This window comes from Barbus barbus (genome assembly GCF_936440315.1).
Source record: "Barbus barbus genome assembly, chromosome: 2".
Classification (NCBI taxonomy): domain Eukaryota; kingdom Metazoa; phylum Chordata; class Actinopteri; order Cypriniformes; family Cyprinidae; genus Barbus; species Barbus barbus.
The window spans coordinates 19,429,679-19,452,608 of record NC_136730.1 but is presented as its reverse complement, the minus strand read 5'-3'; the positions used below and the strand labels follow the sequence as shown (position 1 = coordinate 19,452,608).

General features: G+C 36.9%; 1 protein-coding gene across 4 annotated transcripts in view; it reads left to right on the top strand.

The window, feature by feature from the left end:
* LOC306886580 (anoctamin-5-like) overlaps positions 1-21,088 on the top strand; it is a 28,428-nt gene extending 7,340 nt beyond the window's left edge. The window contains exons 2-20 of one of the 4 annotated variants that reach the window (XM_079443791.1): positions 3,288-3,332; positions 4,741-4,802; positions 7,612-7,719; positions 9,271-9,339; positions 9,681-10,085; positions 11,037-11,152; positions 11,318-11,452; positions 12,348-12,453; positions 12,529-12,589; positions 13,160-13,311; positions 15,008-15,082; positions 15,529-15,757; positions 16,054-16,232; positions 16,335-16,432; positions 16,569-16,699; positions 17,608-17,813; positions 18,033-18,235; positions 18,352-18,457; positions 19,202-21,088. In XM_079443791.1, the coding sequence (XP_079299917.1) occupies positions 3,288-3,332; positions 4,741-4,802; positions 7,612-7,719; positions 9,271-9,339; positions 9,681-10,085; positions 11,037-11,152; positions 11,318-11,452; positions 12,348-12,453; positions 12,529-12,589; positions 13,160-13,311; positions 15,008-15,082; positions 15,529-15,757; positions 16,054-16,232; positions 16,335-16,432; positions 16,569-16,699; positions 17,608-17,813; positions 18,033-18,235; positions 18,352-18,457; positions 19,202-19,432 (2,717 nt within the window). In that variant the 3' untranslated portion in view covers positions 19,433-21,088. The remainder of the gene's footprint in view (positions 1-3,287; positions 3,333-4,740; positions 4,803-7,611; positions 7,720-9,270; positions 9,340-9,680; positions 10,086-11,036; positions 11,153-11,317; positions 11,453-12,347; positions 12,454-12,528; positions 12,590-13,159; positions 13,312-15,007; positions 15,083-15,528; positions 15,758-16,053; positions 16,233-16,334; positions 16,433-16,568; positions 16,700-17,607; positions 17,814-18,032; positions 18,236-18,351; positions 18,458-19,201) is intronic. The other 3 variants (XM_079443792.1, XM_079443793.1, XM_079443794.1) reach the window with 3 other exon arrangements.
* The last annotated feature ends 1,842 nt before the right edge of the window (positions 21,089-22,930 follow it).

Below are 22,930 nucleotides of genomic sequence, written 5' to 3'. Positions count from 1 at the left end.
AACATATTTAGTAATGTTAAATCTTAAATGGCCAGTTAATCAGATTATATTCAGAAATCTATTTCTAGGATTTGTTCTGTGTGCTTTAAATTACATTAGCCTGCTATTCTGGATGTCAAGTTGAACGAGTATTTGTGTAGCCAACATTTTTTCCCAGCTCTGAGAGAAAGTGCACAGGAGCGGGCGGGAGTGGACACAAACATTGCGGGCGCGGGCGGGAGTGGAACACGCAGGTTGCTGGAGCGGGCGATGCTGGTCAGAAATTCCGCAGGTGCGGGTTTAAGAAAACAGTCCCGCGCAGGGCTCTACTGGGCGGTATACAGTTTATACCGAATACCGGTGTTTATTTTTCTTATATGAATTTTTAAAATACCACAATACCAGTGTATGTCGTTTAAACAACGTTCGGAACGCGACACTATTTGAGAGGGGTCTCTTTTCACTTTTGCACTGTGGCGAGGACACACGTGAAAGTTCCGAAACTGAAGCTGTAGAATGTGATGACACCGAAGAACTTGTCCACAATATTCACATTGACTGCCACAAATATCCACCGCCTGCTGCCATCAGCTCCGTATCTCACACTCACCAGCGTGACTTCAGCACTATATTTAGCAACTTTCAGACCTTTTTGCAGGGCTTAATTTGTGCCGGAACAAGAAAACCTCCGAAATCCAATCCGGCACCTCATTTTGTCGGATCCCCCTCCTCAAGCGCCAATGAAAGATGTTTGTGCTGACCTATTATGTGCATAATATGAAAAATCCTCTATAATGACCGCACTTGCGGCACATCTGCATTTGAAATAAAGAACCTGAGCACGCAAAAGACACGACATGTGAACTGCTCTGCTCTCACAAGACATAATGCATGGATCCATAGCCTATACACATGCGTTTTCTTTCTCAGCTGTTCACATTTACTTAAGAAAAAACCTGGATACTGGCCAGGACAGCCATTTTTGCGTAATTTTACCAGTACCCATTGGTTTAAAAAGACGTGCAAATTACACATTTTTGTGATGATGCAACAATGACCCGATTAAGCAAGTGATCTATCCCGAAATGCGAGCGAAAGTCTTGGATCAGCGACAGCGTGCAGCAGCTCGTATTGCAGAGGAGATGCGCTGATGTGAAGCCGCTTTGAGAGAGTGAGAGAGAGAAGACGCGGTCCGGCTGAATCACTCCCGCTGTTTTCAAATGACTTATTTAATCTGCTAGTTTGTGTGGATTTATTTACCCATACAGGGCTCTAGACTCATTCTTCCCACTGGTTGCACTTTTGCTACTAACTTTCTCAGTTTGTCGCACAAGCACATAATTTGGTCTCAATTTTTATTATTTTTTGTTACATTTGATTACTCAATGCATGCTGATGAACTTTTATCATAATTTATATTATAGTTATATGGTAACGAAAGTGTTCAACATTCAATCCGTTCTTTTTCATCTGTATTATTTATGATTTAAATTTTGTGATCAGGAATTCCTTTTTTCGGTTTCACTTTCAAATTTGCGATCTCGGTGTCATGTTTTACAAGAAAAGGTAATTGTCTGTTTTGCTTGTATCTATACACCTTTCACTTTTTAAGACTAAAACAAAAGATGGATTCATTGTTATTCTTAATTAAAAAGCACAACAACAATAAAACAGTAGGTTACAATGACAAACTAGCTTACATAACATTTATTAACAAAAAGGAATAAGATGAGGCATAGGACACATCACATGCTGTATTATTTACCGACTAATAGCCTAAATTACAGAATGTTTATAATAAATATTATAAAAAAGAAAATAAGGAAAGCCTCTATAGCATAATGTGAGGTAAACAGCAAAGATAACAAGCTTTTCAAAATGAAACTAAAAGAAAAGTAAAACTAAACTGGCTGTCGCTGTTTTCTATAAGAATATCAACATGTTAACCTTCTCTGGTTTAAGAAGCGGTCTTTTACTTTAGTTTGAAAACCAAATTCTCCATTGCGCTCAGTCCGCTGCGCGCACCTTCGCAGGCTCTTCACGTGATCAGTGAAATCCTACAATGTGCAGAGCCGCTTTGGAGCAGCGCAGAACATACACTCGCGACCACGTCAAATTTTAACTCGCACATTCTCAAAAAATCACAGTCACAGTCTAGAGCTCTGCCATACTTGCTATATTGAATAAATGTGTGCAGGAATTTCCCTCATTATAAACTTGAAAGCTGCGGGGATGAGTAAAACTGTGATATACACACAACCCCCACGGAATTCTAGACAGGAATAATTATAACTCTATTACAGAGATTTGTGAAATAAAATTCCATTATTTTTTAGTAGCCTACACCAACCAGTAACCCCCCATCCCCCACCCCTTCTCCCCGGCCTGGAAATTGCTGTTTCAAAATTTCATGGCTTTTCCTGGTTTTTCATGTGCGAACCCTAATAAAACCAGCTGATGCACGCTGTTAATCACTTAAACTTGTCCACCAATGTGATCAGCTGAATGCTCCGTTACCTCTCCCTCCTCTAATCACATGCCGGATCCATCACCCTGCATTGTTCCGGGACCTTGAAATTTACAAATTAAGCACTGCCTTTTTAGCAGCTTTTTTCCATACAATATACTTACTGACAAACCTAGTGACTTTTTTGGATAAACCTTAGCTATCGTTCAGTTGGAAGATGTTACCAGTGCTGCCCCGCGAGCACAAGGTCTGACTCTCCCGGTGCAGTGTCACCTCTCTCGACGTCTTTTCTGTGCAGTGAGCGGCAGAGAAAGCAGTGCATTCAGCTGGCCGTACCGCAGCAGACTCGTCAGTAAATGAGTACAAAACAGCATTTCCAAGCTCCTGTCACTAACTGACTGTTTGGAATTATAAATATGATCGTAGTTTGTCTGTTAATATTATGCACTTTTTTGGTTTGTTGTTTTTTTTTAGTTTGTTACTCAGACGTAGGCAGTGCGCTTGAATATAGCCAAAACCACCGTATATAGCCGCTCTTTAGTGTAGATCATAGATGCATATTGATTTTATCAGACGATGTAGTGTTTTACAAATGGGGAGTGACTCCAGGTTAACATGCAGCCTATTAACGGGCCGTATTTAGTCACTATTTAGTGTGGGTACTTAAAAAAAAAAAAGAAGCCATACCAGTTGTGTAAACCGGTAAATCTCCCAACGTTAGTTTAAAGTGTTACTCATGGCACGTGTTTTTTCCCCCTATGCATGTAGATTAAGTTGCTTGTGTGGTTTTAAATTCTTACTTCCATCTTTACACTCCTATCCATCTATTTCATGGGTTAAGATGGCTGTGCCGTTCTGACGGGCTACCGGAGGACCTTTCAGGCAGGTACGGACAGAGCTACGTGTGCTGCTTGTCTGTCCGTCCCCCACTTTGCTGTTTTTTTGTCTTCTCCTGTGTTTCTGCTTCATATTCATTATTATTCAGCATTTTATTACACTTCATCAGCATCTCAGAGATCACGTTGTGACAAGTCTGCTTGTCTGTGGCGCCACATATTTGGAAATGTGGACCTTGCTCCAAATGCTAGCGATTAAGGAAATGTTGATGCCCTTGTCCATTATTTCATTCCATTGCCTCTTGGCTGTAACCTTCGGTTTGTCAGCTTGTCAAGATTCATGCCTGTGCTGTAAGGCTGGATATGAGTGTATGTTTACAGCTACTTTTATCAGAAATGCTGTGTTGCTTTGTGCTTTTGTTGTATAAATTGATATCAGCATTGTTCCAAAAGTTTATTATTAGAATGGCGCAGCATAATTGACAAATCAAAATTTAATAAACCACAATTGAATTAACAGAACAACCAGTCTGAGACTGTAATCTAATCTATTCATGATGGAAGATATATTTACTTGCACTAATTTTAGTGTTAACGAACTCTGATTTGTTTGGCAGCATTGGACTGCTCACTTATTGTGATATCATGCACTAGACAGGGAATATGTGTTATGTGTATCCTGGTATAAAAAGAGAAAAAACACTCTGCCTAACTTTTCCCCACAGGAAGTGATTTTATCCCACAAAGTTGGCTGCTCAGCATTAAAGTTGTTGTCTGACTAACCAATGGAATGTCTACCAAAGTGTGTGGTGGACAGAGCAAAAGTGCAACAAAGACAGAAATGACAATTACATGTCATTTCATGTGCATGTGAAATCGAACACTCTAAAACACGAAGTGTATTTAAGTTGGAGCTGCTGTTCAGCAAAGAAAAATAAATAAAAGATTCTGAAAATGTAATATACCTCTTGAAGCACAGTGGAATGAATCAATGTAGCTCTCATTTGAATACCCCTAGTCTGTAGTTCACATTAATACTGCCCACCTTTGGTCTATGAACTGCAGTATGTGGGCAGGGACTACTGTTCTGAAAAAGCCCTATTTTTACGTAACCAAATATTTCCTGTTTTCATACACTGCCTGTGCAAATGTGCAGTAGTCGTACCTTTTAAGGGTACAACAGCTTGTCATTAGGGCTGCACTCTTAAAGGCAAGATTTTGAGAGTAGAAATGTGCATAGTAGTACTAAAGAGTAGAATTGTTTACATATAAGGTACTACTTTGAACCTTTTAGGGTTAAATAAGGTGCAAAATAAATTTTCCCTTTAAGGGTACTGCCCTGGTGACGAGCTATAGAGTGTTGAAGTGCATGAATTCTTCTAGGTAGGCATGTTTTTTACTACATCGCATTTGTGGTTTTGATATATGCTGATTTCACTTCCTTTGTGTCTTTTGCAGGTCATAATGGCAGCATTAACTCCATCTCTGAACGAGAGACACAGCTGCCTGGTCACCGGGAGGTAAGATGTCAGATATTTTCGTCTCATTCAGAAATCTGAAAAAGCAACAGATTATTGCTGTGAGTGGTATTTTGTAAGGTGGTAAATGGGTCACATTCTGAGGTTGTGGTAGTTTAAATGTGTGAATATACTCCGAACACGAGGTCTCCCCACTGCTCTAAAATACTGGCAAATGTTCACATCACTGTTGTAAAGCTTTTGTTGGGCCAATTTGAAGTTGTAAATGTCTAAGTATAGCTCTTGAAGACAGGTCAGATGGATTGGCCTGTCTCCCACTAAAACACATTTATATAATAACATAAGTTTCCACTCTTTTTGATGAATGAATTTGTAAACAAAAAGGACATTTGTGGTTACTGAATAAAAATATTTTAAAACCATTTCGTGAATGATTTTGAATAATTAATTGAAAAGAACTAACTCAAAATAATTTCACCCACAAATCAAACTTTATTTAGCAAAATGGGTTTGACTATAAGGGAGATTTTAAAACAGAACATACCTATTAAATCTATCTAGAAATAGCCATTAAGTTTATAAGATTTTTAAGTTGGCATTAAGTTTCATGACTTTTCTTGACCTGTGTTTTCCGTAACTGAAGGAACTTGCATATGTTAAGAAAATGTTAATGTTTATTATAAAGTTGAAGAAGTTTGTTGTTCCTGAGATGGACATTGGACCTTTTTAATGTATTGTTGTTCTGCGGCATTAAAAAAGTACTCACTTTCCTCAGTCTTAAACATTGATTTTTATATGAAACCATATAAGCACGCATCAATAGATTACAGTATGCCTTTGCTCTGTTTCTCTTGCTGGTGCATTTTACTAATGATACTTTCTTCATCTTCGTGCAGTCAGCAATAAAGGAGAGTTTTGGCAAGCTAGATGCAATAGTACATTTTTGTTTCATTATCTCACTAAACTTGAATGCAGATAAAAAATAAATAGTCTTAACTGCAAGGTTGTGGAATTAATCACCCTTGTGATATCAGTTTAATGAGGGGGCATCCATGGGCCTGTACCATGATAGTAGATGAACAAATTCAGAGTTACAGGATTAGTTTCGAGTTGACAAAACCAAACCACTCCAATCTGGCTTTGTTGGTACCGTGATGCTGATCATCAACTTTCTTTGTCAACTCAGGCTTTGATCCTGAGTTTGTGGAGCATGTGCACATGAATGTGTGACATCACTGCCAAACAGCCAATCATGAGACTTGGTTAAAGGTTAAAGGTTTTGCTAAAGATTAAAGGATTGAAGAATATGATGAATTTGCATTAATTTACAATGAAAAAAATTACTCGTTCATGAAAGGGGACAAATAAAATAAATTGTCTTGCTTTAATAACTGTTAAACTAAAATTGCTTGTGTCTAATGGATTAATAATAATATAAATCATATAAAATAACTCATTATTAGAGTAGTTAATTAAGTAATTAGTAATTAAGTAATTATCATTAGAGCCAGACATATGTTTTTAGTACAAGTGACCTTTAATTTGGAGCAAGACAAACTGGGGGAGTGACTTTTTTTGTGTGTGTCAGACATGTCACTTTGCTCACATCTGATTGGTCCAATTTCAGTTTGAGATCTCTAACTCAGAACATAACCTGCCCCGGAGCAGGTTAGCTGTGGAGTGTAAGTTACTATGGCAATTAACGCAGCTAAAAGCCAAGGCACTTTCATGGTACCTAAAACCCAGGATTGGTGCAAACTAAATTGAAACTTACCTGGCTAGCCACCTAATCTGGCTTCATGGTACAGGCCCCAGAGTTGAAGCTGTATCTCTGCATTTGTATTAAATGATGACGTATTACAATGAGCAGCACTGTGATCTCAGTCCCAGAGCAGTACAAACCAGATCATCACAGGAGAGTCTCCAGGCAAAGGCATGTGTCCCTGAGTTGTCTGCAGTAAGGGGGAGTGACCCGCTCTTATCAGAGGTCTCTGTGTGATGGTTTTGGTGATTTGTTGTTGCTGTATAGATTGTTCGGAGAGTCTGTGATTGTCCTTTTGACATCAATAGTGATCAATAATCCTCCATATCTTTTCCTAACAGAGCGGCATACAAAGGTCCCACCTGACCAGAAGTGCTGATTAACAAAGTACCTTTTTGGAAATAAGTGCTCCTGTCAGCTCTCTCACATTTAATTAGTAGAATGCAATAAAATGCCTTCACAAATGGCACAGTGCCTCCATTTTATTAGTTTAATGGCTTTCCCAGGTTCAGTCTCTGAATGGCCTTATTTAGAAAGTGCCAAGCAGGCAAGCGTTTTTGTGACTTATCTGTTTTGGCTTGTTTTACTGTCTGGAGAAGCAGATTTGAAGGTACAGTTGGCATTTTCTGCTCCTCTATGCTTGTGGGATTTTTATGCACGATGTAAGGTATATGTATGTCTCGCAAAAGTGAAAAACAACACGTCTCTTCATACCGTACCTGTGGTTTTCTCTGCACATCTCGCTGCTGCTCTTCCTGGAGCCTCTCACGCTGTCATGATGCTATTTCTGCAGTGCTAGTGGGATGATGTTTTACTCAGCAGTAAATGTCTTGTCCTGTGTTCACTACCCTGAGCACTACAGTGATTTATGTAGTACATTTCATGAGCATCACTTCCACTTACCGTTTCACACCATTGTTTAGGGTTTCATCACCTGGAGAAGATAAGAGACCCTCACAGTTGATAGAAATCACATGCATCGTGTCTCATTTGTTCATTGTGACAAGTCAACTCTCTGAATCTCCATGGTCATGTGGTTGTGTATGAGAGTAGGACTGTTTTTGATTTGAATCTCTTTTTCTTTTGTAGATAGACAAGCTTGGACAGAACAGGGACTCTGTGTACTTCAGGGATGGTTCACGGAGCATTGATTTTGTCCTGTCCTACGTTGACGACAAGGATGGAGACAAGAAAGCGGTATGCCACTAATATTCAGAACTTTCATAGTAATTTTATTAATGCACGTCTATGTTTGTGTGTGTCTGTGCATGTATGTATAACACACACACACACACATGTTGGTTTTTGTGGTTTATGGGGACTCTCCATAGGCGTAATGGTTTTTATACTGAACAAACTGTGTGTGCTATTGCCCTACACCAACCCTACACCTAAACTTAGCCCTCACAGGAGACTTAGTGCATATTTAGATTTTCAAAAAAACACCATTTAGTATGTTTTTGAAGCCTTTTGAATTACGGGGACATAGGCAGTGTCCTCATAAACCACCTTCATATTGTAATACCTCTGTCATACCCATGTCATTATACAAATTTGTGTCCTCATAAACCACATAAACATGCACACACACACACACACACACACACATATATATATATATATATATATATATTAGTGCTGCCAAACGATTAATCACATCCAAAATAAAAGTTTTTGTTTCCATAATTTGTGTGTACTGTGTATATTTTTTATGAATATATAAATATACACACATGCATGTATACATTTAAGAACAATGTTACTTTCATATATTAAATATATTTATGTATGATAATGATATATATATATATATATACACACATACATACATAATAAATATACACAATACATGCACATATTATGTAAATAAAATGTTTTATTTTGGATGCGATTAATCGGTTGACAGCACTAATATGTATATGTGTGTATATAACTTTTTTTTTTTTCAAAGCCATATGAAACTGACACAAGTACAGAAAGTTAATTATTTTTAGTTTTTCTTAATCATGCACACTCATTGACCAAAATGCAAACTCATGACAGTTTTGTTTCTCTCAATAATTGTTTGTTTTCCACAAGCATGATCCCATTATGCACTTTGATGCAGGATTTCTAATTGGTGTGCATTCTCTCCAAATGTTCTGTACTTGGCCTTGTTAAGCAATCAAACAATGACTGATGCTTAATATTGCTCATTGTGTACAAAAATAGCCGGATGGGGACCTGTATGTAGGCGTGCATTGGTGAGATGTCTGATGGGTCATAAGGCACAGTGAGAAACAGTGGGTCAGAGTCAGATTGAAGCTGTTGCACAATAAACTGAATGCTGAAGATCGATTGCGTAAAACGAGAGCAGGGGTCAACCACTTCTCTCTCGCCAGACCCTTCATTCAGTTCAATCGCTGAGGGTTTGCCGGTGAACCTGTTTTATCTGTTTTCTCCTGTATGCAGAGGTTGATGCACGGTCAGGCTCTCTGCTTAATGAAGGTCATATCCCTTGAGTCACCCGTTTGAGATGATGTTCCATAAGATAAGATGTGGTAGCCATAGGTCACCGGTGCTTGTGGGAAAATATACGAGTTTTCTCTAAAGACGCAGTTCAAAGATTGTTTACAACCCTCAGAGCCTAAAATGTCACACTGTTACCAGATACAAAGCTAAATCAATAGGTGACTTAAGTAATGATAAATACAAGAAAGAGACCAAGAATGAATGAATGGTTGAAAACACCTGATGTTTTTCCTTCAGGAGAGAAGAAGAGAGTTTGAAGCTAACCTGGAAAAGGCTGGTCTTGAGCTGGAGACTGAAGATAAATCGGTGAGGTTCTAAGACACACATGCCCCCTCATAGTTGCACTTTTATTTATTTTTTAATTTAATTTAATTTATATCAAATCTCAGATTTTTATCTTCTGATTTATATAAAATAATTTTATGCATTCATTTAATTTCTCTTATTTCATTTAATTTGATCTCCTATATCAAAGCTCAGATCTTTTTATTGTTTTTACTGCTTCGTATAGAGTAATTCTGTTACGCATAAATTGTATTATTTTTATAATTTATTTGAATATATTTACTATATCAAAGCTCAGACTCTTTTGTGCATTTGATAATCACAAACAACACTTCCCCACTCAAAAATATCTCCCCCTGCAGGAGTCAGATGACCGTAAGACGTATTATCTGAAGATTCACGCTCCGTGGGAAGTGTTGGCCACCTATGCTGATGTGCTAAAGATCAAAGTGCCCTTTAAAGCGAGTGATATTCCCAAAGCTCGAGAAGTTCCTCTGGAGTGGCTCACTCACCCTTTCCGGCTGCCAGACAACATCATGAGGCCAGAGCCGGACTACTTCACTGCAACTTTCGACAAGAGCAAGGTCGACTTCTTCCTCATTGATGATAAGGACACGTTTTTTCCTCCCTCCACTCGCAACAGAATTGTGTACTACATCCTGACCCGCTGCCCTTACTACAAGGAAGACCGTAAAGAGAAGGATAAGACCGGAATTAAACGACTGCTGAACAATGGCACCTACACTTCAGCTTATCCCCTTCATGATGTGAGTGTGAGATTTATACCCTTTAATCTATCTGTCTGTCCATCCGTCCTTCCTACCATTCAAAAGTTTGGGTTCAGTACGAAGATATATTTTTTAAATCAACTAATACTTGTGTTCATTAAAGGGATAGTTCACCCAAAAATTAAAATAGTCATTAATTACTCTCATGTCATTCAAAACCTGTGAGACCTTCGTTCATCTTCGGAACACAAATTAAGATATTTTTGATGATATCCGAGTGAAATCCGGTGTTCTCCGATCGACTCGGGTATTACACACAATGTTAAACAGACCCAGGACCCGAAGTAATAGATGGGGACCCGACCCGGACACGGCTGACCATTTAAAATATAGACCCCAACCCGTACGGGTCTCAGGTCCTCCGTGAAGACCTCTAGACGGCAACACGACTGACATGTTCAAGGCCCAGAAAGATATCATTAAAATAGTCCATATGACATCAGTGCTTCAACCGTAATGCCATGAAGCTATAGGAATACTAAAACAAAAAAAACAACTTGATACAACAATTTCTTCTCTTCTGTGTCAGTCTCCACCACACGTTCATGAAAGTTCCATGATGCTGCTGAAGAAGAATTAATTTTTTTTCATTTTTGGGTGAAGTATCCTTTTAAGGATGCCTTAAATTTATTTAAAAGTGACAGTAAAGACTTTTATATTGTACAAAAAAATTAATTTTAAGTTCAGTTCTGTTCTTTTGAACTTTCCATTCATCAAAGAAATTCAAAATTAAAATACAGCTTTGCCATCACAAAAATAAATAACATTTTAATATATATTAAAATGGATCAAATAAATGTAGCCTTACTTCACACAACAAACTCCTTTTAAAAACATTTTTAAAAATCTTACCAACGTCAAAGACAGTCCCTTTGCATGTTAAAAGTGTTTGTGTCTTTCATCAACATCTGATTTTTGTTTATTCCTCAGTGCAAGTATTGGAAGAAGGCGCAAGACATGCAGTGTGAGAGTGAGAGGTATCATCTGTACAGATACTGGGCTCGATTCTTCTGCTTCTACAAAGAGCAGCCGCTCAATCTGATCAAGTGAGGACACTGCAGACACAATGCATGCAATAACCAAATCTGGAGCAGATGCATCTTCTTTACAATGCTGACTGCAAGATTACGTCTTAGAAGGAAAAAAAATCACTTTTCTAGAGCAGCATATCAAACCATAGTGTTACATTTCCTGTTTGTATTTTGTCATAGGAAGTACTATGGTGAGAAGATTGGTATCTACTTTGCCTGGCTGGGCTTTTACACAGAAATGCTGTTTTTTGCTGCAGTCATGGGAGTGATCTGTTTTGTTTATGGTGTGCTTAGTTACGAAGACAACATCACAAGGTTAGTGACACTGGCAGGTTATATGTGTCAAATGAACACACATCCTTGCCTCCTGAGTCTGAAACTGTGGTTACAAACCTTTGCAGTTTGTAACCAATATTACAGTGCCTGATAACTATACAAGCTAAGCCATCAGACAGGAAGTTGATGTTTATTATTGTAATGTTTTTTGCAGTTGAACACTGAATATTGTTGTATTGAATGCAATGTTAATATTTGTGTTCTTTTGTCGTAACCTCTGATAGGTGTTAGTTAGTTAGGTGATAGTTTTAGTCAAATGTTTGTTAAATTCTAATGAAGTTTATAGAAGTCTGTTTTAGAAGCCAGGATTAAAAAAAGTTATAAAAAAGCTATTTGTGACACTTTTTCTCACAATTCAGAATTCTCAGAATTGCTTGATAAACTGTGAGATTGATAAATTGAGAAGTTGTAAGATTGTAAAAAAAATATATATCAGAAATATGACAAATTGAGAATAGTGACGTTAACTCGGAATTGCAAGAAAAAAGTCAGAATTCTGAATGCATCAAAATTCTCAGAATTGTGAGATTTTTCAAATTCCCTGGCAGAAACGGGCTTTCATAGTACATAACAGTGTCTGTTTTTGTATCACAAGCAAACCCATAAAGGGCACATACAATCCAAAATGTGACCGATGGACTCTGGAGCCTAGATGCGTTTGTTTTTCTAGTTTTCAGAACTAAAGACTTTTGTGGAACATGCTCATAATATGGTGTTTGTTGTTAAACCCGAGTAGTTAATTTGTGCCCAAATTTTCCATGGTGTGTTAATATTGTTTTCTACCTCACTGATGCAGTAACAGAGGAACTGAGAAATTTTGGTCATATTCACTTCTGCATTACAGTAGCATTTCTCTCCCCCTCCCTGTTTCCAGCAAGGAGATCTGTGACCCAGAAATCGGTGGAATGATTGTCATGTGTCCACTCTGTGATAAAAAGTGCAGCTACTGGAAACTCAACTCAACGTGTCTGTCCTCCTGGGTGAGAAACGTTGTAGATTCACTCTTTGAATCATAATGATTTTTCTTTATCATAGAATGATCTTTTTTCCTTTAGCAATCTCATCTATTTGATAACGAGGGGACTGTGTTCTTTGCCATGTTCATGGGCATTTGGGGTGAGTGCACTCTTATTGTTTAAAATACTAGCTCAACAGCTCCATCTAGTTGTTAGAAGGATATTGCTAGTCAAACTCGGGATCTAATGACTAATGAGAGATTCGCAACTATGCATGAAGGATTTTAAAGTATTCATATGGTCACATAATCGGTCACAGAATTTGTTTACTAGATAAATTTACAATGAAGGAGCATAATTTGTGTATGCTTTTTGAAAATGTATCTTTAATCACTTGAGGGCAGTGGTGCATGTTGAGTATCATTTACTGAACACTGAATTCATTTCACATTCATTTCTCTGCTTATGCAGTGATTTGATTAATCGGCACTGTGTGAATATTTCTGCGCCCACTGTGCTGTGTACTCATAAATTAGAAATAGTTTATTTAGCTTCTAAAGTTTTGTAAGACCTTGTTTGGGTAAATTGATTGTAAAGAAGAAAACAACACTGTGTGACACCATAGGGTTTAAATAGAATTGGTATTAAGTGTGAGCGTGATACTCCTGAGTAATGTGTTTCTTATTTCTTCTGCTCTGTTTCTTGCTTTCTTTCCCTGGGTGCTTTGCAGTGACACTGTTCCTGGAGTTCTGGAAGCGGCGACAGGCCCGTCTGGAGTATGAGTGGGACCTTGTGGACTTTGAGGAGGAACAGCAGCAGCTACAGATCAGGCCAGAGTATGAGTTGAAATGCACAGGCCGCAGACTCAACCGCATCACGCAGGTACCTGCAAACATCACGGCTTTATTATTAAACACATGATCCTGCATCAACATCATTTGATTACATACATACTTTTTAAACATTCATAAGCCTCACTCTAATCAAAACCATAATCTACCCTCAAATTCAGAAGGGAATAGGTTGAGTTATTTGAGAAATAAAATACGAATGATATGAAACCTAATGAAGGGTCAAGTTAAGTTCACAGAATTTCTATTAGTTTGTCTGGGATATTTGAGAAATCGACAGTGGAAGAAACTAGTGGTAGAATTGAGGTCCTTTTGCTTGACAGGCAGAAGGCAAGTAAAAAAAATCATGTCATAGAAGTAATAAATCATCAGTACAAGCATAATAACAACATTTTTCTTTCCATATTGAAATTTAAATAGTATCTAAATTAATGGTTTAGTTCCTCATAAATGCTCTGGTTGAATGAGAATATGAGAGAAGACATGGCCATACGGAGCAGATAATTGAAACAGATTAATTAAAAATCTGCACTACAAAGAGCTCCCGCTGGCAGGATGTTTCAGGCGTATTGCTTTTTCAGATTTCAAATGCATGCCAAGCCTTTGTCAGTGGTGATATGTGACTTAGAATCTGCCTGATATCTTTTAAGTAATTTGCATGATCTGAGTAAATATTTGCATTTGTCTTCTGCCCGAACTGGTTTTTGCCACTTCATTTAACATATCATCATAATCATGGCAAAGGAAAGTCTTGCTCCCAGGTCTTTGCTGTGAATTCAACCATTTTAACTATTGTTCCATGTCACAAATGCTGTTCACAAATGTTCTCAATATAAATTCAAATTTATGTTTTTTTTTTTTGATTCTCAAGTAAACACTGCATCCAGTTGTAGTCATGATATGCTACTTAAATAATGTCATATAACTTCAAGTACTCCAAATATATTTTTTGTTATCGTGGAGTTGTTTTAGCTTTACTGACTTTAGGGGCAACAGGTTTTAAGTTTAAGTAAATTATTATGTTTACATGAAAGATTACAAAGGCCAAAATATTTTATTCTGTGGAGCGAGCTAGAATATGTATGAAGATAGCTTATGGGGTCAATTTATATTTCATATTAACTTTGCCAAGGCTGCATTTATTTGATTAAAGATACAGTGAAAACAGCAATATTGTGAAATATTATTATGATTTAAAATAACTTTTATTTTTTAGTATTATATTTTAAAATTAATTTTATTCCTGTAATGGTAAAGCTGAATTTTCAGCAGCCATTACTCCAGTCTTTAGTGTCACATGATCCTTTAGAAATCATTCTAATTAGTTGATTTGCTGAAGAAACATTTCCTATTGTAATCAGTATTGAAACCATTGAGCTGTTTAATATTTTTTTTGTGGAAACTAATAAATTTTTCAGGATTCTTTGATGAATAGAGGAACAGCATTTATTCGAAATAGAAATCTTTTGTAACATTATAAATGTATTTTGTGTAACTAAAAAAATTATTGCATCTTTGCATAATAAAACTAAAATTAATTTATTTTCTTTCTTTTTTTATAAATCTTACTGACTGATTATGTACATAATCTCCAATATATTGTTTATCTTAGTCATTTTTATTTATAAAAATCATTTACATATTGTAACTAACCAAGTTTGCAGTTGTAGTTGAACTCTAGTCTAATTATAGTACTTGAACTGATGACACGTTTTTTATGCTAACAGGAAATGGAGCCTTATCTTCCTTTCCCCAGCACGTGTGCCCGATTCTGTCTGTCTGGAGCAACGGTTCTCTTTTGGGTGAGTTAGTAAGCTAAACAGTGCAACTGAATTATATAGATTAGGTTGTCAGTTACACTGAACAAAACACTTTTGTTTTTGCCCCCATTTTTCATGAGCTGAACTCAAAGATCGAAGACTTTTTCGATGTACACAAAAGGCCTATTTCTCTCAAATATTGTTCACAAATCTGTCTAAATCTGTGTTAGTGAGCACTTCTCCTTTGCCGAGATAATCCATCCACCTCACAGGTGTGGCATATCAAGATGCTGATTAGACAGCATGATTATTGCACAGGTGTGCCTTAGGCTGGCCACAATAAAAGACCTCTCTAAAAGTATCTGGTGTGACGACCATTTTCCCCATGCAGTGCAACACATCTCCTTCGCAAATTCTTACACTTTGCTAGCTCATTTAAACAAAGATCAATCGGTTTAAAGTCATTCCCTCTCTTTGTATTTTGTCAGACGTTTCTGATAGTGGCCTGTATAATGGGAGTAATCGCTTATAGATTAGCAGTTTATGCAGCGTTCGCCAGCGTCATGAAGGACAGCCCCACCAGTAAGATCCAGCTGGTGGGATCTATCATCACCCCTCAACTTGCCACCTCTGTCACCGCTTCCTGCATCAACTTTGTCATTATCCTCATCCTCAACTTCCTCTATGAGCATGTGGCCATTTGGATCACTGATATGGGTGAGCGAAAACCGCATCCTCACTTCACAAAAGAAATTAGAGCTAAGATATGTTTCGTTGACTTTGTAATTAATGTAAGTAATTAATATAGTTTATTAAAAAATGAACGTATCCCCTTATTAGTAGCTATGTAATGAGCTGGATAATGTACAGTCAGAAGAGCATCGCAAAATTACTAAACCGTGTGCATTTGTTTACTGATAATGACCGTTTGACTGTACATTATGCCTCACGTATTTGCTCATCTGTTTGTTGAGCTGTATGGAAAATACTTCTTCCTCTTTTTTAACTCTCAGAGATCCCCAAGACCCATCTGGAGTATGAGAACAAGCTGACCATGAAGATGTTTATGTTCCAGTTTGTGAACTACTACTCTTCCTGTTTCTATGTGGCCTTCTTTAAAGGGAAGTTTGTGGGTTATCCGGGAAACTACACTTATATGTTTGGAAAGTGGAGCAAGCTGAGAAATGAAGAGGTGAGACTGTCTGAAATATCAGTATTTCAGAGAACCTAATGTTCTTCAGCTGAATATCAGAATAAGTAGTTCTAACAAGACAATATGCATTTTTATATTAAGTGTGCCCCTGGGGGCTGTCTGATTGAGCTGACCACACAGCTGCTTATCGTCATGGCTGGAAAACAAATGGTTGGGAACGTCCAAGAGGCTCTCCTGCCGTAAGCGTTGCATTGAAATTTGACCTCTAAGCATATTTATTTCACACATGTTTTTAGTAACTGTCCTCTAGGCACTATCCATATTTAAAAAAAAAAAAAGAGACACACATAACGGTCCCTTGTGCCTGTGTCACAGACTTCTCAGAAACTGGTGGGGCAGCAGGAAAGGGCGAAGTCATCCGGAAAGTACATACAGTAGATTGGAGCAGGACCACGATCTGCAGAACTTCAGCCAGTTTGGACTCTTCTATGAATATCTGGAGATGGGTATGATTTTACTCCTTTGTACATGTTGGAGTTATTTGGTGTTCATATACCAAAACAGTTAATTATATAATTCATTTAGAGAGCTTATGTTGTTGTGCTCAATCAGATTGTCTTTTATAATACAGTACACTTGTCAAAATGTTTTTTTTTTTTGATAGACGTAATACTTTTATTCTTTTAGGATGCATTACGTCGGTCGATAGTGACAGTAAAGACTTCTACTGTTACAAACCTTTCCATTTAAAAAAAAAAAAAAAAAACTAATTTTTTGAACTTTCTATTCCTCAATAGGATTCTAAATAAAATCATGGTTGCCATAAAAATATTAAGCAGCACAGCTACCATTTTTACCAATGATACAAAATAAGTTATGATTCTTCAGCACCTAATTAGCATAGAGGATCACATGACACTGAAGACTGGAGTAATGGCTGTTGAAAATTCAGCTTTCAGTCACTGGAATGAATAATATTTAAAAAAATATTAAAATAGAAAAGAGTTATTTTGAATTGTATTAACAATTCATAATGTTGTTTTTACCTTTTTGTTTTTATTAAATAAATGCAGCATTGGTAATTTTTTTTTTTTTTTTTTTTTTGAAAAGATCAAAGAAATCCAATTTTTTGCATGGAAGTGTATGGGTTTTATTTACACTATATTGTATTAAAACAGACCCCAAACTTTTGAATGGTAGTGAATCTATTATTTTTTAATAGAAATTATAAAAATAAAGAAATTTACGTAATGAATATGTTAAAAAAAATTTTTTTTTAAAGATTTATCTTTATGCTCCTATTATAACAGCCTCAAAGAAGAGAAGTGGCTAGATCTTCAAATTTGACGGGTTTCTGTGAGTATTTGTTAGTGCTTCATCAATTTAAATTAGTTGTTTCCTGTGTGTTTTACAGTGATACAGTTTGGCTTCATAACACTATTCGTAGCCTCTTTTCCACTGGCCCCTCTTCTCGCCCTCTTCAACAACATCCTGGAGGTGCGAGTCGATGCTTGGAAGTTTACTACACAGTTCAGAAGGCCAGTGGCAGCGAAGGCTCGCAACATTGGAGCGTGGGAAGAGATCCTTAATGTGGTGGCCATCTTGTCCGTGGTCACAAATGTAAATGCAAACTGTTTTGTTCTGCTTTCTATTTTGACTCATCCTGTAATTTGAACTGTTATGTAAAATTGGATGTGGCTTTAACTTAATTCTAAATATAGTTAACTAATAAGCAGCATCATGTCCTTTTTTAACAAAAGGAAGATATTGCTTAGTAAAATCAAAACACTCTTTCCACCATTAAAATCTATTGTTATTTCTTTCTCATTTGCATTCGAGGCTTTCATCATGGCATTCACCTCAGATATGATTCCTCGCCTGGTCTATCTGTACACCTACCACCCAGGCAGAGAGGCCACTATGAGAGGTTACATCAACAACAGCCTCTCCATTTACAACATCTCTCAGATCCATATAGATAACGAACCCGAAACTGGAGAAAACCCATTATGGTTTAACAGCTCTACCATCACAACGTGCAGGTGTGTGACCGCCTAGTGAGAATTATAGTCTGTAGTAGATGTACATATATATATATGCTAAATTAAGCTACTGTATATATGCTAAATTAAGAGCATTATGCTTTTCTTTTCTCCAGGTATCGGGACTACAGATACCCTCCTGGGCATGAAAAGCAGTACACACACACTATGCAGTTCTGGCACATCTTAGCTGCTAAACTAGCCTTCATCATCATTATGGAAGTAAGAAATTTGCATAACACAAAAATGCTTCTAAATTCAAATTAGGAAACAGAGTTGATGCTGTATAGTGGAATATGCAGGGAAATTTAAAATGACTATAATATAAATATATAAATGTATTTCAAATGAATGCAGTTCTTTTCAGTTTTCTATTCATCAAAGAAAAATGCATCATAGTTTCCATGAAAATATTAAGTTGCTAAATTGTTTTCAACATTTGATATCACGTCACACTGTAGTCTGGAGTAATGGTTGCTGAAAATTCAGCTTTAACATCACAGGAATAAATTGCATTTTAAATGATTCAAATAGAAAAACATTATTTAAAATTGTGGCAATATTTCGCAATATTAAATTTTTACTGTATTTTTGATCAAATAAATTTTCATGGCTTGGTGAGCATAAGAGACTTTTTTTCAAAAACATTAAAAATCTTACTGGCTCCAACATTTTGAACAGTAATTCTGTCTGTTTTAAAAATTGATGCCTTTAAAGGGAAGAAAAAATTGTGCAGTAATAGGAAATAGAGATTAGAACTGCATTTCTGTCCATAAGAATTAGCACAGCACATCTTGGTAAAACTTGAGCATTGCTTGCAGCATCTGAGGTCTAAAAAGAAAATAAGCTCAATACAGGAACAATGGAAAGACATGTACTGTATGAACATAAATATTTGCTATGCATTTAGTTACTATATTTGACAAACACATGATGACTGTTCCTCTGTTTCCTTCTCTTTCTCAGCACGTTGTATTTGTGGTCAAATTCTTCGTGGCATGGCTGATTCCAGATGTGCCGACAGAAGTAAAGGCCCGTATAAAGCGTGAACGCTTTCTGGTTCAGGAATACCTGCACAACTACGAAGTGGAGAAACTTAAGATGCAGCTGAGCCAGAGTTTCTGCCTGTCCACAGAAACGGCCTCACTGCTGCCCTCTAGTCCAAGTAAACACCAGGTGCATTCTGAATGTATTTGAATATCCCTGAACCCTCAGGACTACTCGCATGTACTATACATTGCAAAGCATGGAGGAATCGAATCTTCGGGAAACCTTCATACATTTATTGCAAAAAAAACTGCCTGCCCAAATCCAAACAACTGCCAGAACTTTTATAAAGACCTACACGCCTAACAGTCTCTTTTCTGCTTGAGGTTTGTGGGAAAACATTGCCGCTTTCTTCTGTGTTTCTCTCAAATGTCTGGAGTGCACTTATATAACTGCACTTTAACAAATGAGAAAGGCTTGGAGACAGATCACAGAAATTTCAGCTGCGAACCCTCTGGAATGCAACCTACTATTCCTCAGGTTGCCTTCGAAGTAAGCTGCTGTGAATTCAACTTATGAATAATCATTTACGACCATTAAAAGACTAAAAATGTTTTAGAAGGCAATAAGCTTTTATGTCGGTCAAGCTTGTTGATGTTATATTTTTTGAAGGCATAATCTGCATGTTTTGCCCTGTGCGTCTGACTGTGAAAGAGGTACATGTATACATGTGTACATGTGTATTGTCTTTTTTTTCCAGATTTTTTGTTGGCATGTGAAGTTTAACAGTTAATATATGTTGTCCAGTTGATTTTACCACTGTGGATATTTTCTCTTATGAAACACACTGATAGCTGAATAACTATCAAAGAATATAATCATTTCTGTAGTGTTTGCATTATCCTGTTTCACATTCTATTTATATTTTATTGTTATTTTTAATTAATGCTGTAACTTGCCACCCACACATTTTGTTCTGTGTCATATTACAATCTAATGATTTTTTTTATTGTTACTATTGTTGGTTTTCTTCAAGAATATTTATTGCTTCAGGGTTATCATATAACCGATTTATTATCTGGTTGGAAGGATTGGTTTTACCAGATTAAGCTCTATAATGACTTGCTATATGTGACCTTAAATCGCTGGAGTATATTTGTAGCAATAGCCAAAATTACATTGTATGGGTCAAAATTATCCATTTTTCTTTTGTGCCAAAAATAATTAGGACATTAAGTAAAGATCATGTTCCACTTAATTTTTGATTAGTAATATGCATTGCAAAGCACTTAATCTGGACCATTTTAAAGGAGATTTTTGATTTTTTTGCACCCTCAGATTCCAGATTTTCAAATAGTTGTTTTGTTGTCCAGGGTCACATATGTTTTCTAATACTTCAAAAATCAGAAACTCAAGCCCTTATTCATCACCTTGTTCTGCAAGAGTCTATCGAGGTTTGCATGTACCACATATCTGAGACACTCATCTGTAATCGTGACTAGGGGAACACTAGTCTTTTTCATTATGCTGTTTCTCTGTAACTAATTTCTGCACAAATGCAAACATGATTAGTTTGGATTTTTGTGATCAGTTCCCCCTGAATCGGGGACTTTGATATTCACCCTTATAACTTCATTTGATTAAACGGTAGTGCTGGGACAAATAAAATCAGTGAAACTGATTTTCAGAGAATCCCATACATGTCAAGACCAAGGAATTGCCTCTAATGGTGTATACATGCACAAGGACAAAAAATAAGATCACAGTTTTGAAATGAGTGAATAGAATGAATCAAGTGTCCTCTGCTGTATTACTAACCTGGTGCAAATAAATTTGGTTCAAACATTTTGAGCTGCCCCATCAACATTTCAGATGTTTGGATAATACTTTCTGTAGCACTGTTGATAAATACTATGAACTCAGCGCCAATCATCCTCTATAGGGACTCCACATGTTTGAAAAGAAGCAAATGTGTTGATATTATGTCCCAAGAGCCTGTCTGTTTTTAAAGTGTCTTATCAATTTAACTACACATTTTGTGAGCCATACCTGTTCATTTCACAAATGTTATAAATTCTCTACATATGTATTTTTAGCCTGTCCATTGATTTTTGCTGTAATTCATCAATCTTTTATGGATAATAGAAATACAGTTTACAGAAGTTTTCTGAATGTTGTGTTGCTATACTTGTATAAAAAGTTTTATCCAAAACAGAATGCATAATACAGTGCCCTCCAAAAGTATTGGAACAGTAAAGACAAAATTGCTCTGTTGGATGTGGAGTCAAGACATTTACAAATATGATTAAAAGATGAATATGAGACAAAACTACAGAATGTCACGTTTTTATTATTGGGTGATTCAACACGTAGATGTTTTTCCAGTTAAGACGTTCAGCACTTTTAGAGTTTCATCCTCCTATCTGATGTGAGCGTAAGTATTGGCACAGTTGCCTCACATTTCTTTCTAAGTGATCAGCTGTGTCCTGTTGCATTAATTCTTCAGATATTAAAAGCAGGGAATGTGTCGTATCAGTTATATCCATTACTTCTGTATTCTGAATCTGGCATTCGATGATGACACACACAAACCAGGATGAAGATGAAGGAGCTGAGTTAGAGAGAAAAGCAAGCAATTTGGATGCTAAAAGAAAAGAGGAAATCAATTAGTCTATAGCAAAACCAAAGGGCATGGAGAAATCAAGAGTTTGGAAACCGCCAGCAACCAACAACGACCTGATCGGCTGAGAAAACAACAGTAGTTGATGACAGACAAATCATAAAAGCTGTGAAAATGAACCCTAAAAGACGTGTCTGTAAAATCACCAACAACTTCCAGAAAGCTGGGGTGATGCTCTGACAATCTACTATCTTCAGGAGATTTTGACACAGAATTACAGATGCTACACAGCAAGATGCAAACCTCTGACCAGCACCAAAATAGAAAGGCAAGATTAGAGTTTGCAAAAAAGCACAAAGGTGAGCCAGAAGAATTTTAGACTGATGAGACAAAGATGAACAAAGTGATGGGAAAGCAAAAATGTAGAGAAAAGGGAACTGCAAATGATCCCAAGCATACAGCCTCATCTGTAAAGCATGGTGGAGGTGATGTCATGGCATGGGCATGCATGGCTGTCTCTGGAACAGGCCCTCTCATCTTTACTGATGACTTAATGTATGATGACAGTAGCAGAATGAATTTGGAAGGGTACAAAACCATCTTGCCTACCAATATTCAAGAAAATGGCACCAGATTCATTGGGAAGTGCTTCATATTGCATCAGAACAATGACCCAAAACACCCTGCCAGTTCAGTCAAGGAATTTATAAGGGCAAAGAAATGGCAAGTCTTAGATTGCCCAAGTCAATCTCCAGATTTAAATCTGATTGAACATGAATGTCACCAGCTGAAGAGGAGAGAAAAGGCAGAAACTCCCAAAACAAGCAACAGTTGGAATTGGCTGCATTAAAGTCTGGTGATGTCTACGGGTCACAGACTCACTGCTGTGATTGTGCGCAAGGGATCTGCAACTAAATAATAGCTTTTAATCTTTTATATCTGCCTTATGTTCAACTGTCCCAATACTTATGCTCACATTAATGAGTGGGATGAACTCTAAAAGTGTTGTTCTTTTTATTTGGTAAAACATGTATGTGTTGAAACGGTTAATAATAAAATGTGACATTCTGTAGTTTTGTCTCATATTC